This window comes from Hylobates moloch, unplaced genomic scaffold (genome assembly GCF_009828535.3).
Source record: "Hylobates moloch isolate HMO894 unplaced genomic scaffold, HMol_V3 SCAFFOLD_1, whole genome shotgun sequence".
In the NCBI taxonomy this organism is placed as follows: domain Eukaryota; kingdom Metazoa; phylum Chordata; class Mammalia; order Primates; family Hylobatidae; genus Hylobates; species Hylobates moloch.
In genome coordinates this window covers 90,568,142-90,583,590 of record NW_026652276.1, presented here as the reverse complement: position 1 = coordinate 90,583,590, position 15,449 = coordinate 90,568,142, and the positions used below count along the sequence as shown (strand labels likewise).

Here is a 15,449-nt window from a genome sequence, read left to right as displayed (position 1 = left end):
ATTCAATAAGTTATGAGATATTCAATACTTTATTATAATAAATAGGTTTTGTGTTAGATGATTTTGCCCAACTGTAGGCTAATATAAGTTGAGAAACATCTGTATTTCTATCTATTCTCCTCAGGGATCATGGTGTTCCACACCAAATGATTATTTAAAAAATTTTTCTTTATGGAAAAAAAATTTTCTAAGTGAAGATGGTACTATCTTGATTGCCTAAGAGGCCTTCCTTTTCCCATCCTCAATTTCTTGCAAAATTTTTTATCTTACCAAAACCAATCAAGATACACACCAGGATAAGCCTTCTTTGCCAGATGCTTGCACCAAGTGTAAATCTGCTATCTGGGCTCCAACAGCACCTCTTTTATGGTATTCATCACATTCTGCCTTCCATACAATTGTCTATATGGTAATTTTAACTCCCTTATTTTATTCTAGGTTTTATGAAGACAGAACTGTGTCCTCATTTGTTATTAATTATAAATAGTCGATTACATAACATTTTCTCAATAAATATTTACCACAGTAAAGTAAAACCATTACTTATCTACCCTTTATTTAAAAATATACTAGAGGCCGGGCACGGTGGCTCACGCTTGTAATCCCAGCACTTTGGGAGGCCGAGGCGGGCAGATCACGAGGTCAGGAGATCGAGACCACGGTGAAACCCCGTCTCTACTAAAAATACAAAAAATTAGCTGGGCGTGGTGGCAGGCGCCTGTAGTCCCAGCTACTCGGAGAGGCTGAGGCAGGAGAATGGTGTGAACCCGGGAGGCGGAGCTTGCAGTGAGCCAAGATTGCGCCACTGCACTCCAGCCTGGGCAACAGAGCGAGACTCCGTCTCAAAAAAAAAAAAAAAGAAATATATATATATATACTAGAAATACATTAGACTAGTGTGTTATAAATAACTAAGTTATTTATAATGGATACCAAATACATCTGCAATCTCTGTTCACAGCAACAAGCTTACTTCTCACTCTTGCTAAATTTCGTGAATTTCTTTTAAAAGTACAGAACAGTATTAAGCTCTACAGAGATTGATCTATTTTTTATGACAGCTTTAAATGGTAGAGAAATTCTGAGGAGAGTACAGTAGTAGATTAAGAATTGGGGAGGAGCCAAGTATAGCTTTTGGTGCTCTGATCAAGGGTATATCGCTATATTTCTTCCTAAAGTTTTTCTGCCAGTAATTTCAGTACGTACACACAACTGCCAACATAAACATATTCAAGTAACTGAGTATTTACATGTTTCCCAATTGTGGTCATCAACAATATTATTTAATATGTCTTTCATCCAAGATATAAATTATCAAATATAACAAACATAAATTATCAAATATAACGAGAAGAGGCTCACATTATCTGCCTAACTTTTATTTTAGAGAAAACAAGGTATGAAAAGGTTCTATTATGATTTAAATACACTAAAAGTCAAAGAACTCAATACTTTGGATTCTAAATTAAGGGCATTACACTTTAAAACTTCCCATAAAGATTTAAAACATACCTGTCATCCAAAACAATAATTATTTCACCATGTTTAAAGGTGAGTTCATTGTCCTCAACAGCTTCAAAATCATATAAAGCTCTCACTTTCCGTGCAACCTTATTATTTAACTGAATTTCTGAAGATGGATATAAGGATTTTGTTTCTGTGTGTTGCTGTTTCTGTTCTTGCAGAGATAATTCGATAGCTAGTTTCAAAAATTAAAATGCAAAGAAACTGGAATTAATCTTGATAAAATAAACATTAGATGACAATGTAAAATTTAATAAGAATAAATCAAGCATTTTATTTGTCTAATTACATGCTACAGTTAACTTTCGGGAGGGCGGGGCAGGGCAGGGAACCATGACATTTTTAAAATAAAGTTTTTGCTCATTCTTTATTATCACGGTCTGTCATATACAGCAGCAATTATTTTTATAGCAAACAGATTGTGACATTATAATATGGGTAGCTTTCCATATAGGATAAGCCATGAACATATTTCTGTGCTTGACTCATAACTTTGGCATTAAAAAAAGGTGAAATGTAATCTCTCCAAAGGTAGCACATCAAATACATATTATTGAAAAAAGCTAATGAATTAAATTCATTTGATAGCATGTCATTTATTTTCCTTACTTTTTGGATGCTACTAGTTTTTAGATTTGAGGTAGAAATAAAAGTATACTAGTTTTATTATCATTTTTATTTCAAAAAAATGTTCTGGCAAATACATATATGTATTTTTTGAGATGGAGTCTCACTCTATCGCCAGGCTGGAGCATAGTGGTGCCTTCTCGGCTCACTGCAACCTCCACCTCCTGGGTTCAAGCGATTCTCCTGCCTCAGCCTCCCGAGTAGTTGGGACTACAGGCGCCCGCCACCACACCCAGCTAATTTTTGTATTTTTAGTAGAGATGGGGTTTCACCTTGTTGGTCAGGCTGGTCTCGATCTCTTGACCTTGTGATCTGCCCACCTCAGTCTCCCAAAGTGCTGGGATTACAGGCGTGAGCCACCGCGCCCAGCCCTGGCAAAGATATTTTAAGCAACACTAAATTACACGTGCTTGATCATTTACCTTTAGCTATGTCTTCTTCCTCTTTGTTTTTGTTCGATGACGTACCATTCTTGGCAGCAGCTGAGACAGTCTGTAAATGTATGAGTAAAATGAACACAACTATCTTTTCAAACAAAACACAAGCTCTGTAATTACTTGCAGATGGTAAATTTTAAAAAATACTGTTATAACTGAGTTTCATTTAAAAGTGAAGTTCTTTTTTGAGACAGGGTCTCACTCTGTCAGCCAGGTTGGAGTGCATGGCACAGTCATAACTCGCTGTAACCTCCAACTCCTGGGCTCAAGTGATCCTCTCGCCTCATCCTCCTGGGAAGCCGGAACTACAGGTGTATGCATCCACACCCGGCTAATTTTTATTTCTTGTAGAGACAGGGTCTCACTATGTTTCCTGGGCTGATCTGCAACTCTTGGCCTCAAGTGATTCTCCTGTCTCAGCCTACCAAAGTGCTAAGATTACAGGCATGAGCCACCATCACTGGTCTAAAAGTGAAGTTCTTTATAATAATTTTAAATAATTGTTTTCAAATACTAAAAACATCAAATTTTTCGAGAAAACATTATAAACTCACACAGGGCTCAAACTGGCTTAGATTTTGCATAAATGTAACACAGAACTTGGCATACAGAAAGTACTTAAATATTAATAGAATTTAAAAAAGACTCTTTTCTGATTGTATTCCTGATCTCAATTGTCCAAGGTCTCTTAGTGAGAGGAGCTCTACTGCTACAGGAGTATAGCTACACGAGGAGTGCCAGCAAGAAGTGATGATCATCACTGAAGAGAGAGGAGTGGGGACAGAGACAAGAGGTGCAGTTCTAGGAATACGTGTGAAGTCCTTTTACTAGTTATTGTGGCTGGGTGGCAGTGGTCTGCCAGGCATAGCAGAGAAGTAAGGAAGGTCATGCTTGAATTTAATAAACAGCATGTAAGACAGGTATCCAGGACTCTGATCCATCAACCGGTTCTTTACACAGATTTTTCAGAAAAACATGCAGAAAGGACAGAACAGGAAAATGTTTCCTTTTTATTACTTATAAGACTCGTCTCAAAACTCTACCTTGTACTCTTAGGTCTGGTCAGCTATAAAGAATCTTTTTTCAGCTGGTGTAGTGGCTCACGCCTGTAATGCCAGCACTTTGGGAGGTCGAGGCAGGTGGATCACCTGAGGTCAGAAGTTTGAGACCAGCCTGGCCAACATGGTGAAACCCCGTCTCTACTAAAAATACAAAAAATTAGCCGGGCATGGTGGTAGGCACCTGCAGTCCCAGCTACTCTAGAGGCTGAGGCAGGAGAATTGCTTGAACCTAGGAGACGGAGATTGCAGCGAGCCGAGGTTGCGCCATTGCACTCCAGCCTGGGCAACAAGAGCAAAACTCCGTCTCAAAAAAAAAAAAAAAAAATCTTTTTTTCTCTTTAATCTATGATCTAAAATAAAAGAAAATATAGCACTTCTCATAGTCTCTTTCCCTAGCCCATACCCTAATATTAATGGGAAGGAATAAGGTACTGAGAGCAAAACCCAAGGAATACTATTTTTCTCCCCTAGACCTAAAAAAAACCAGCCCACTCCATGAGTCAACATCCCTGCCTCCATACCCCAGTTCTACCAAAGCTATTCCCTCTCCTAGCAAATAAATTTCTAGTCTTACATTTCCATCCATCTTGTATGTAAAGCATTCACTCTAGGCATATTCACTCTTCAACAAACAAGTCTTGAGCCTCTCAATTCCATGAATTTGTTCATTTCACTTACCTCCTGATACGACTTCTTCACTTCTCTCTAACAAAATATTAATACATTCAAGTCCCAAAATTCTACCTCTTTACCTTCTTCACCATTCCAATCTATAGTCACCTCTTTCTCTCTTTGGTATTAAGATAGACAGTATACAGTCTATTCCCCTCATCCTGTATTTGTCACTTATAATCTAAATTAGTTATTTTTCACATGTATAAAGCTATCATTCAAACTTGCTACAAATTTCTTGAATATAAGGGCTATGTCATACACCTATGCCTTTTGCATGACTGTAGACTTAGACGAACATTAAATACACTATGTCTGATTAACTTCTCAAGGTTCTGATATGTGGAAGAAATACACATAAAAACTAGAATGTCTACTAAATGTAAGGAAGGCACTATGCTAGAGAGTCATTTGGGAAGTAAAGGTGGAAAATGATAATCTAGACATACCTTGCCTAGTCTTTACATAACATACATACCTTCAAAATATTATAGGGTCAACCGTGGATCTGAATGAATCTCTCACCTGAGAACCTGCTGGAGGAAAAGTAATTCCTTCTTCTTTCATAGATTTAATAGTTGCAGATATTAGACTAAACTGAGGGTCCTTCTGAAATTCTTCTGACCACTCCACCATTAAAGATTTCAGTTTTTCACATACTTTAGGATGTGCCTTTTAAGGAAAAGGAAAACAAACAAAAATCTACGGTTAAAATAAGTACTTACATTATTTAACAAGGAGAATTACCATCAAAATTCTCTTTAATTATATGAACATCAACAAAAGTCTTGAAATTTCTAGCTTAGTTGAGTAATTGATAGATGCCTATTTACATGTTGTGATATAGTTGTTTCATACAAAATGACTGTTTTTAATACCAATTCCTAAGTCTTACTATAATGACCACAAATCTTTTATATTCAGAGATTATTTCCTCCATGTTTTGGAGAATGGAGCCAGAGAAACCTGGATGTAAATCTTGGCTATTCCACTTACTAGCTACATGACCTTGGACAAGTTACTTCTAAATCTCAGTTTTTGAATTTATAAAATAAGAATGATAAGGGAATCTAACTTCTAAGAATCTAATGCTCCAAGGGTAGTTAAGAGCATTCAACAAGACAGTATATGTAAAATGCTTAAAGTAATGACTACTTACTAGCCCTCAAAAAGGATTTGCTATTATTTACAGTATATATACTTTGGGGAAAATAGTTTTTGGTGCTACAAATTAAAAAATCAAATTTCAGAACAGTTTATTTCATTTCAATGTATCTAAAAATGACTTCATTTATAATACTTTAGTAAAGCCACATAATTATAATGACACACAATCTACATATTTTTTAATGACTTAAAAGTTCTTCTGTTTTTAAAATTTACCTTATTTTTAATCACAGCACGTACTTCTGTTGCAAAATCACGGGAACATACTTCTAAATGAAATATCTTTCCACAATTTGCCACACAAGCCCCAAGAAGCTATTAAGTGAAATAAAAATTAATATACAAATATTGAAATATTAACTTACTGTAATTAAAAACACATTTAAAATTTGCATCAAATAATAACACGACTTGTACTCACAGTTAGTGCCTGCAGAGCAACATGTGGAACCTTATGATTTACCCTTTTCATTATGGCTTTTAGGCAATCTTTCGCTCTAAAAAAAAAGAGAGAGAGAGAGACAGTTAAGTATTTATTGATAAATTTAATTCAAACATTAAGGTATTACTCTATTACCAAATAATTTCATATTTAATGGCTCATGCCTGTAATTCCAACACTTTGGGAAGCCAAGGTGGGAGGATCACTTGAGCCCATGAATTTGAGACCAGCCTGGACAACAAAGTAAGATCTCATCTCTATAAAAAACTTAAAAATTAGCTGGGCATGGTGGCGTGTGTCTGTACTCCTAGCTACTCAGTAGGCTGAGGCAAGAGGATTGCTTGAGCCCAGGAAGCTGCTGTGAGCTGTGTCATGCCACTATACTCCAGCCTGGATGACAGAGCGAGACCGTGTCTCAAAATAAAATAAAGTAAGTATAAAATAAAAATAAACTAAACTAAAATCCTGGAAATTTCACGTTAAAGGAATAAATCTATAAAATAATTTACACAATATTTTGCTTATAGGCTCATAGAACTTTAAAAAAAAAAAAGCATGTTGCAAATGTTATACATTCCAAAATCAAGAGACAAACCATTTCACAAAAGGTCTGTCAACACAAGAGACATATACCAGATCTTTCCATTTCTTCAAGACAGATTTAGCTTTCAAACAGCAAAATCTTATCTTGAAAAAAATCTAACATGATACATAATTTTAAGAGGTTCAAGTACAAACATGTGAATGTACTATGAAAAGCTTTAATGTTAAAACAAATGCTTTCATCACTCTTCTAAATTTCTTAACATATAGTTCAGCTAATTGCCACATCTCCCCAAAAGCACTTTTTTATATTCACTTTTTTCATTTTGTTAATCTATTATATTTATATGTATATTATTTGAAGACTTTTGTTATATTATCTACTGTGTTATCTAACTTCATTATTTAAAAGTTCTCATACATATAGAAGTCCCAGAGGAATTCCTTAACTAACTCACCTATACATTGTTATCATGCATCCTATTGTGTCAAGGCTTTAATTATGTGTGTTACTATAGCAGATTTACAGTTGAACTCTTTTTCATTTAAGTTAATCCCATAAATCCAGCATTCAGGCTTTTTTATGTCCCAAAAGTAAAACAACTGACCCTTTAACTACATGAAACTGACCCTTTAACTACATGAAATTTAGGGGCACCAACACCCCACGCAGCCGAAAATCTGTGTATAACTTTTGATTCCCCAAAAACTTAACTATTAATAGCCTACTTTTTTTTTTTTTTTTTTTTTTGAGACAGAGTCTCGCTCTGCCACCCAAGCTGGAGTGCAGTGGTGCCATCTCGGCTCACTGCAAGCTATGCCTCCTGGGTTCAAGCGATTTTCCTGTCTCAGCCTCTCAAGTAGCTGGGATTACAGGCACACACCATTATGTCCAGCTAAGTTTTATATTTTTAGTGAGACGGGGTTTCACCATGTTGGCCAGGCTGGTTTCAAACTCCTGACCTCGAGTGATCTGCTCGCCTTGGCCTCTCAAAGTGCTGGGATTACAGGCGTAAGCCACTGCGCCCAGCCAACTAACAGCCTACTCTTGACCAGAAGCCTCACCAATACCGTAAACAGTAGATGGACATATATTTTGTATATACATAATATACTGTATTCTTATGATAAGGTAAGCTAGAGAAAAAAAAATGTTGTTAAGTAAATCATGAGTTGGAGGTAGAGGGGTTGGTCTTGCTGTCTTAGAGGTGGCAGAGGTGGAAGAAAACCTATGTATAAGTGGACCCTCGCAGTTTAAATCTTTGTTGTTCAAGGGTCAACTGTGATACAGTCTAATTTTCCTCTCAAAGTTACATCACAAAAAGAGACACTGGTTATCAAGTTCCTAGACATTCACTGAGCATGACTGGACATCTTACCCATTAGGAGTACTTCCAACTTTGTCACATATGTCCATAATAAGACTCCAATCTTCTGTAGTGTTGTACTCATTTGTGGCTTTATCTATAAAATATATTGGCATACACAACAATGAGGACACATCTCATATAACACTAAAATACCAGTAAAGGCCCAACAGTTAAGAAATCCTACCTTTTCTATTGCCGAAGATACTACGGATGACCTTCAGAAGACAAAAGTACTTCTACTAACTTCAATTTTAAATTGTATAATTAAATGAACTAAATATATTGAGGTAAAGCAATAAAATGCCTTCTAAATAAACAAATTACTAAGTATCAATAATCCCATCAAATTCTAATTTGGAAGAAAATTTTAAAAATGTATCATCAGGGCTGGTCATGGTGGCTCATGTCTGTAATCCCAGGCATGGGAGGCCAAGGCAGGAGGACTGTTTGAGGCCGGGAGTTCAAGACCAGCCTGGGCAATATAGATAGACCCTGTCTCTATGAAAAATAAATTTTAAAAATTAGCCAGGCATGGTGGCAAATGCCTGTAATCTTAGCTACTTGGGAGGCTGAAATGGGAGGACTGCTTGAGCCTATGACCTCAAGGCTGCAGTGAGCTATTATCACGCTACTGCACTCCAGCCTGGATGACAGGGTGAGACTCTATGTCTTAAAAAAATTAGAAAGTATATCATACAAGTAAATATGCACTAAACTGTCCAATAAAGCACTGATTTTGTAAATTTTTTTAATAGAGAAGGGGTCTCACTGTGTTGCCCAGGCTGGTCTTGAACTCCTGGGCTCAAGGAATCCTCCTCCTTGGCTCCCAAATGTTGGGATTACAGGCCACTGCACCCAGCCTGAAGCACTGTTTTCAATAGCAAAAAGGAAAATTGATTAATATAGTAAATTCATACAATGGAATATGAAATGAGGAATACCAAATTAAATGAACAAAAATTTATGAATCTCAAAATATGATTTGCTTGGGCTTATAACACTGAGTCAAAAAAGCTAACAGCAGAAGAATTTATAATATTTACATGAGGTTTTTTTTTTTTTTCTGACAGAGTCTTGCTCTGTTGCCCAGGCTGGCTGGAGGGCAGTGGCACAATCTCAGCTCACTGCAACCTCCACCTCCCAGGTTCAAGCGATTCTCCTGCCTCAGCCACCTGAGTAGCTGGGACTACAGGCGCCCGCCACCACACTCGGCTAATTTTTGTATTTGTAGTAGAGATGGGGTTTCACCATATTGGTCAGGCTGGTCTCAAACTCCTGACCTTGTGATCTGCCCACCTCGTCCTCCCAAAGTGCTGGGATTGATTACAGGCGTGAGCCACCGCACCCAGCTACATGAGTTTTTTAAGACAGCTTTATTGCTATAATTCATGTATCAGTACAATTTACACATTTAAAATGTACAATTCAATGTTTTGACTATATTCATAGAGTTGTACAACTAACACCAGTATCTAATTTGAGAACATTTAATCACTTCCAAAAGAAATCCATACCCACTGGCAGTCACTGTTCATTCTCCCCACATATTCCCAGCCCTAGGCAACCACTTGTCTACTTTGTCTCCTAAGATTTACCTATTCTGGATTTTTCATATAAATAGAACCATATAATATATGTTCTTTTCTGACTGGCTTCTGTTATTTGGCATAATGTTTGCACGGGTCATCCACGTTGTAGCATGTATCAGTACTTCATTTCTTCTTATGGCTAAATAATATTCCATTGTATAGATATACCACATTTATCCATTCACCAGTTCATGAACATCTGGGTTGGCTGGTTGGTTGCTTGGTTGGTTGGCTTACTGAGACAAGGTCTCACTCTGTTGCCCAGGCTAGTGTGCAGTGGTGTGATCACGACTCACTGCAGTCTTGATCTCCCGGGGCTCATGTGATCCTCCCACCTTGGCTTCCTGCGTAGCTAGGACTACAGGTATGCACCATCACGCCCAACTAAGTTTTGTATTTTTTGTGGAGATGGGGTTTTGCCATGTTGCCCAGGTTGGTCTCAAACTGCTGGGCTCAAGTGATCTGCCCGCCTCAGCCTCCCAAAGTGCTGAGATTACATGTTTGAGCCACCATGCCCAGTCAACATTTGGATTTTTAAAAATGTTTTTGGGCCAGGAGAGGTGGCTCACGCCTGTAATCCAGCACTTTGGGAGGCCGAGGCGGGCGGATCACGAGGTTAGGAGAGCGAGACCATCCTGGCTAACACGGTGAAACCCTGTTACTACTAAAAATACAAAAAATTAGCCGGGCGTGGTGGCAGGTGCCTGTAGTCCCAGCTACTCGGAAGGCTGAGGCAGGAGAATGGCGTGAATCTGGGAGGCGGAGCTTGCAGTGAGCCAAGATCGCGCCACTGCACTCCAGCCTGGGCAACAGAGTGAGACACCGTCTCAAAAAAAAAAAAAAAAAACTTTTTGGCTAATATAAATAATGCACTGATATGATGAACATTCATGTACCAGTCTCTGTGTGGACACTATGTCTTCATTTTCCTTTGGTATATATCTAGGAGTAGAAATGCTGTGTCATATAGTAACTCTAAGTTTAATTTTTTTAGGAATGGGCAGTTTCCCAAAGGAACTATACTATGGTACATTCCCACCAGCAATATGTGAATGTTTCACCTGAAGTTTCACAACATCCAAAAAATACACTATATTCTTTAGGGATATATACACAGGTAGTAAAAATATTAGCATGCAGGAGAATGATAAACATCAAATTTGAGGGGAGTTCAAAAGAAGACACAGGCTTCATTGTATTTATAAAGGTTTATTAAGTTGTACAGTATGTATCTAGAAAATATTTTCAATATCTTTTTTGTGGTCTGAAATATTACATGATCAAAGTAAAAACTGACAAGTAATTAACCTGCATTGTGAGAAATAAAATAAATTAATTAAAGGTAAACTGTTAAAAAGCATGATCAGAATATAATGATTGAGTTACAGAGCATTTTTACTTTACCAACTTTTACAAAAATATCAATATCAAGGAATACAATTTTTTCTGCTAGTAAGGAGAGGTGGAGATATAAAAAGTACCACTTTAGAAACATTGTATCATTTTATGCCTTTTCCTCTTTATTATATATACCTTATAATTTCAAATATAGAATAATCTGGCAAAACATATATATATGAGTATACACACACACACACACACACACACACACGACAGGTAATATCACAGTGATCGTCAAGAAAGATGGTAGGAATCCAGAGTAATTTCTTTTTTTTTTTAATAGCAAGGAATAATCAAAAGAAGCCAAAAAATGAACAGGCTTAGCAAACAACTATACTTCGTGAGTAAAGAAAAACACACCAATGCAGTTAACCTCAGTTAAATACTGGAACTCGCTTTAAAAAGCCATGCAAATTGCCTACTACTTATGGATGAAAGCAATTGTTTTGACATGTGATAAAATGACAAACCAGGGGTTTTAGAAAAGTAATACATTTTTGCCTACTGAAAGTTCTAGATCCAGGCACCAAATGCTACGCAGGCAAAACATACCTACTCAGGTTTTCACCTTCTTCCCTTGTGCCAAAAAAACTATTGCTTTGGAAAGTCAGAGCAGACTATACTGTTTTAGAGGCTTAAAAGGCTTAACTATTTCTGAATTACATATCTAATAAATTCCATGAATTCAGAAGTAAAGACAAGGAAAAACCTCCTAATTCTACCAATCCTTTTTCCAATCCCTTTTAAAACTATGATGCATATCCTTCCAGACATTATATATACATACACACACACACACACACACAAATAATAAAAGTTAATGCAAAATTTAATAAAATAGTATAAGGTGTACAAAGGCAGCACCCAAAAACAGACAACTCCTTCCTTGATTAAGCTATGAACAAGATGAGAAACAAAAGAGAATAAAATAACACTTTCGTTATTAACAGAAGCTTTAGATATACTAGCCAAATGAATTTGTTAATAGTGAACCCCAGAAGTGGGCATGCCTTAGCACTGGAGAGGGGAAGGCCTCTCCCTGCAGGGGTAAGCCTCTGCATGACTTATTCCATGGAGAAGCAAATGAAAAATCACTCAGTGGTGGTGGAAAGACTAGCCAGTCCTACAAAGAAAGGCATATGTAAGACCAGTTAATCTCAAACTTACCAATCAGGTGTCATCACACCAGAGACGAAGTAAATAAAAAAGCAAGGGCAAACCAGGTGAGGTGGCACACACCTATCATCCCAGCACTTGAGAGGACAAGGTGGGCAGATCAGTTGAGTCAGGAGTTCAAGACCAGCCTAGGCAACATGGTAAAACCCTGTCTCTACAAAAAACACAAAAAAGTTAGCTGGGCATGATGGCATGTGCCTGTAGTCCCAGCTACTTGGGAGGCTGAGATAGGAGGATGGCTTGAGTCTGGGAGGTCGAGGTTGCAGTGAGGTAAGATTGCACCACTGCACTCCAACGTGGACAACAGAGTGAGTCCCTGTCTCTACAAAACAAAACAAAACAAAGAGCAGGCTCAGGGTGACACTAATGGAACTCCCTTCTCACAAAGGAAACCACGGGGTAGAGAAAAAATATTCCCCACTAACACTGCAATCATACTAAATGTATCAGTTCTTAACATGCATTTCTACTCATAAACATCTGTCCACATTCAGAAATATACGTCTATACCAGTATTTTTAGTAGCTGCATAATGTACCATTATATACAGAGTGGCCACAAAGTCCCAAAACAAGCTAGAGAGAAGTTATCAGCAAACTGGTTGTAAATCCATTAGGTACTCAATCTGTCTTCTTTGTTATACTTACTGGTATCTTTCGTATTGGTGACTCACATAGACTAAATATAAATTAGGAAGGCAGGATTTTGTGCATAGTCCTTTCTAAAGATGTTTCATAGCATTTTTTTGTTTAGCATCTGTCTTTGCCACAACCTTTCACCACATTCCACCCCCAGAATGAATGTAACCATCATGGCACGAATTTTTGTTTGTTTTGTTCACTATTATTATTCTTAGTACATAAACAGTATGTAGGGCACGAAGTAGGTGCTCCATAAATATTTGTTTCATGAGTGAATGAAATGATGTTGGTTGTTCCTCCACATCCCATTAGCCTGGTACAATGTGTAAGGTGGGAAACAACAGCAGAGCTTTTGAGTACACGAACTAAAAGGGCTTTAACTCTGATGCCCATCTGTGGACATGGTTTGGCTGATGTGTGCAAAGTTCTGGACCAACCAAAGCTTTCCTGCTGAGCAGACAAATATTCAACTGGCTACATAAGATCAAACTTCAATAGCAACACCACATGGCAACAAAAAGTAACAGCACTAGTGAGCTTATGAAGTTCTAGTTCTCCTCTTGTTTACTGAAGAGAAGTAACTACGTTTGGGAGTCTCAACAAGGAGACAAGGTAAGTGGGGAAGGCAATGCTTCTAAAGCTTCTTAGATAGGTAACTAACTTTATATACTGAGTCTGAAAAGCAAATAATATAGATTACAGCTTCATGCTAATCTTTCCTATTTGTCTATGATGCAGTTTTTGCTGTAACAGAATCTACCATTTTTTCTTTTTATAGTGTCATTTAGCATACTGTTTGAATTACCTGAAGATTAAATATCCACCCACATTCTTTTCTGTATATTATTCCCCTTTCACATGTAAATCTTTAGTGTATTTAGAACTCCATTTGGTATATCTGGAACCTCACACATGGTGTGAGGCAGGAACAGAAAAATATTTTTATGAATTTTTTTGTCAGTTCTACTATTTAAGAATCTATCCTTTCCTCACTGATCTGAGAAGCCAGTATCATCAATTATCAAATTTTATGAGTATGGATATGTATGAGTACAAAGACACACATAATCAGGTGAATCTGATTTTAGACCATCTAATAACCTACCTAGTCCAGCTAGAACTCAACTTTTCATGATATTTTTCCAATTCTGGTCATGTAATACATTAAATATGAAGCCTATCTGATGCCTTCTAAAGCCTCCCAACAATTTTTAAAATATCTAATTAGACTATTATTTAATTTCCATAGAAAATGGAAAATTCCTGATTTGAATACTCTATCAAGCATAGTTTAGTCTCTACAAATATAGGACTCACAATTACTCTTTTTAAAAAATATAGAATCTGAAGACTTCATAATGGCCTGCCAAAAAGGACTTCGTTTTTCAAGGGAGCTAAATAACATTTAAATTACGCACTTAGCAGTATTTTAAACCCCTGGAAAATTTTAAATATTATAATTAAGAAACCATTCTTTTATAGCATGTCACTTTGCCCAATGTTGGGGCCCTATATCACATTATTCTGTGTCAAATGAATAGAGAGGTAGAAAGTTAAAAGAGCCCTCCTGGGGCCTAAATGCTAAATCGCCAGCATTTGGTGGGTGTAAGTCATAACAATTCATCACCAGGCTTTGATTACTGTATAAAAAGAGCCTCAAATACAATGTGAAATAGCTTAGAAAGATTCTAACGATATGATAAAGAATAATTCCATCAATACCTACCTACAAGGAACAAAAAGGCTCCCCCCCTTACAGTCATTATGTTCAAAGTACAGCTTTAAAAAGAATCTATCTCTACCCATAAAACTTTTAATAAAATAGGCTCTATCAGTAATAAAAAAACTTAACTACATAAAATAAGAATGCTTGCAAGAAAGCTTTAAAGCTCCTCCTATTATGTTTGCAAATAAAAATTCAAGAGTAGTCTTCTGCTTCCAAACATGACAGAATATCTATCCTATCAAAAACAATTATAAAACAGGCCAAAATCAATGAGGCAACTGTTTTCAGGGAATGAATAGCAGGCAGAGCAGGTCCCAGATCTTTGAGGGAAGGGAAATATGTAGTGAGCCTCACGATGGCCTCAGCTTTCTGCCTTGGAATACTTTCCTGTCCAGCACAAGGAGGACTAGCCCAAGTAGAGAAGGACTAGCCCAAGAAGAGCAGCTGAGAGACGGAGACCAGGTTTCTAAGCACAGTGATTAACCAGAGGCCCTTGGTCAAAGGCTGGGCTACACAAACACACTTGAGATGAGTCTCTATGGGGTCTAGCAGAGATTACCTGCTATGGGGCTGAAAGGTCAAGCAGCACTGGGAGTCATCCTCCCTATTATGCATGGAATGTTTGTGTTCCTCCCAAAATTCTTATGTTGAAGCTGTAATCCCCAGTGTGGCTGTATTTGCAGATGGGGCCTCTAAGGAAGTAATTATTGTTAAATGAGGCCAAAAGGATGGGACCCTGATCCAATAGGATTAGTGTCCTTTTAAGAAGATACACCAGAGAGCTAGCACTCTCTGTGTACACACAGCAAGGAAAAGCCATACAAGGGCACAGCAATAAGGGGGCTGTATATAACCCAAGGGGAGAGCTCTCACCAGACAGCACCTCTGCTGGCACTTTGATCTTGGACTTGCAGGCCCCAGAACTGTGAGAAAATAAATTTCTGTTGCATAAGCTACCTAGTCTATGGTATTGTTATGGCAGCCCAAGCAGGCTCATCAACACTGCCCAAACAAAGCAAGAGAACACTTCATGCATTTAGTTGAAAATCCAAAAAGGGCACACCTTAGGTGGA

General features: G+C 37.5%; 1 protein-coding gene across 3 annotated transcripts in view; it reads right to left on the bottom strand.

The window, feature by feature from the left end:
• The window catches only part of STAM2 (signal transducing adaptor molecule 2), a 65,485-nt gene that overhangs the window by 28,033 nt on the left and 22,003 nt on the right, over nt 1–15,449 (bottom strand). For all 3 annotated transcript variants that reach the window (XR_009214394.1, XM_058441985.1, XM_032755715.2), the window contains 6 exons: nt 7,853–7,937; nt 5,910–5,985; nt 5,705–5,803; nt 4,847–4,993; nt 2,574–2,643; nt 1,513–1,699 (listed from right to left, as the gene is read on the bottom strand). Coding sequence is in view for 2 of the 3 variants with exons in the window: in XM_032755715.2 (XP_032611606.1) it covers nt 1,513–1,699; nt 2,574–2,643; nt 4,847–4,993; nt 5,705–5,803; nt 5,910–5,985; nt 7,853–7,937 (664 nt within the window). In the remaining variant the exon portion in view is untranslated. The remainder of the gene's footprint in view (nt 1–1,512; nt 1,700–2,573; nt 2,644–4,846; nt 4,994–5,704; nt 5,804–5,909; nt 5,986–7,852; nt 7,938–15,449) is intronic.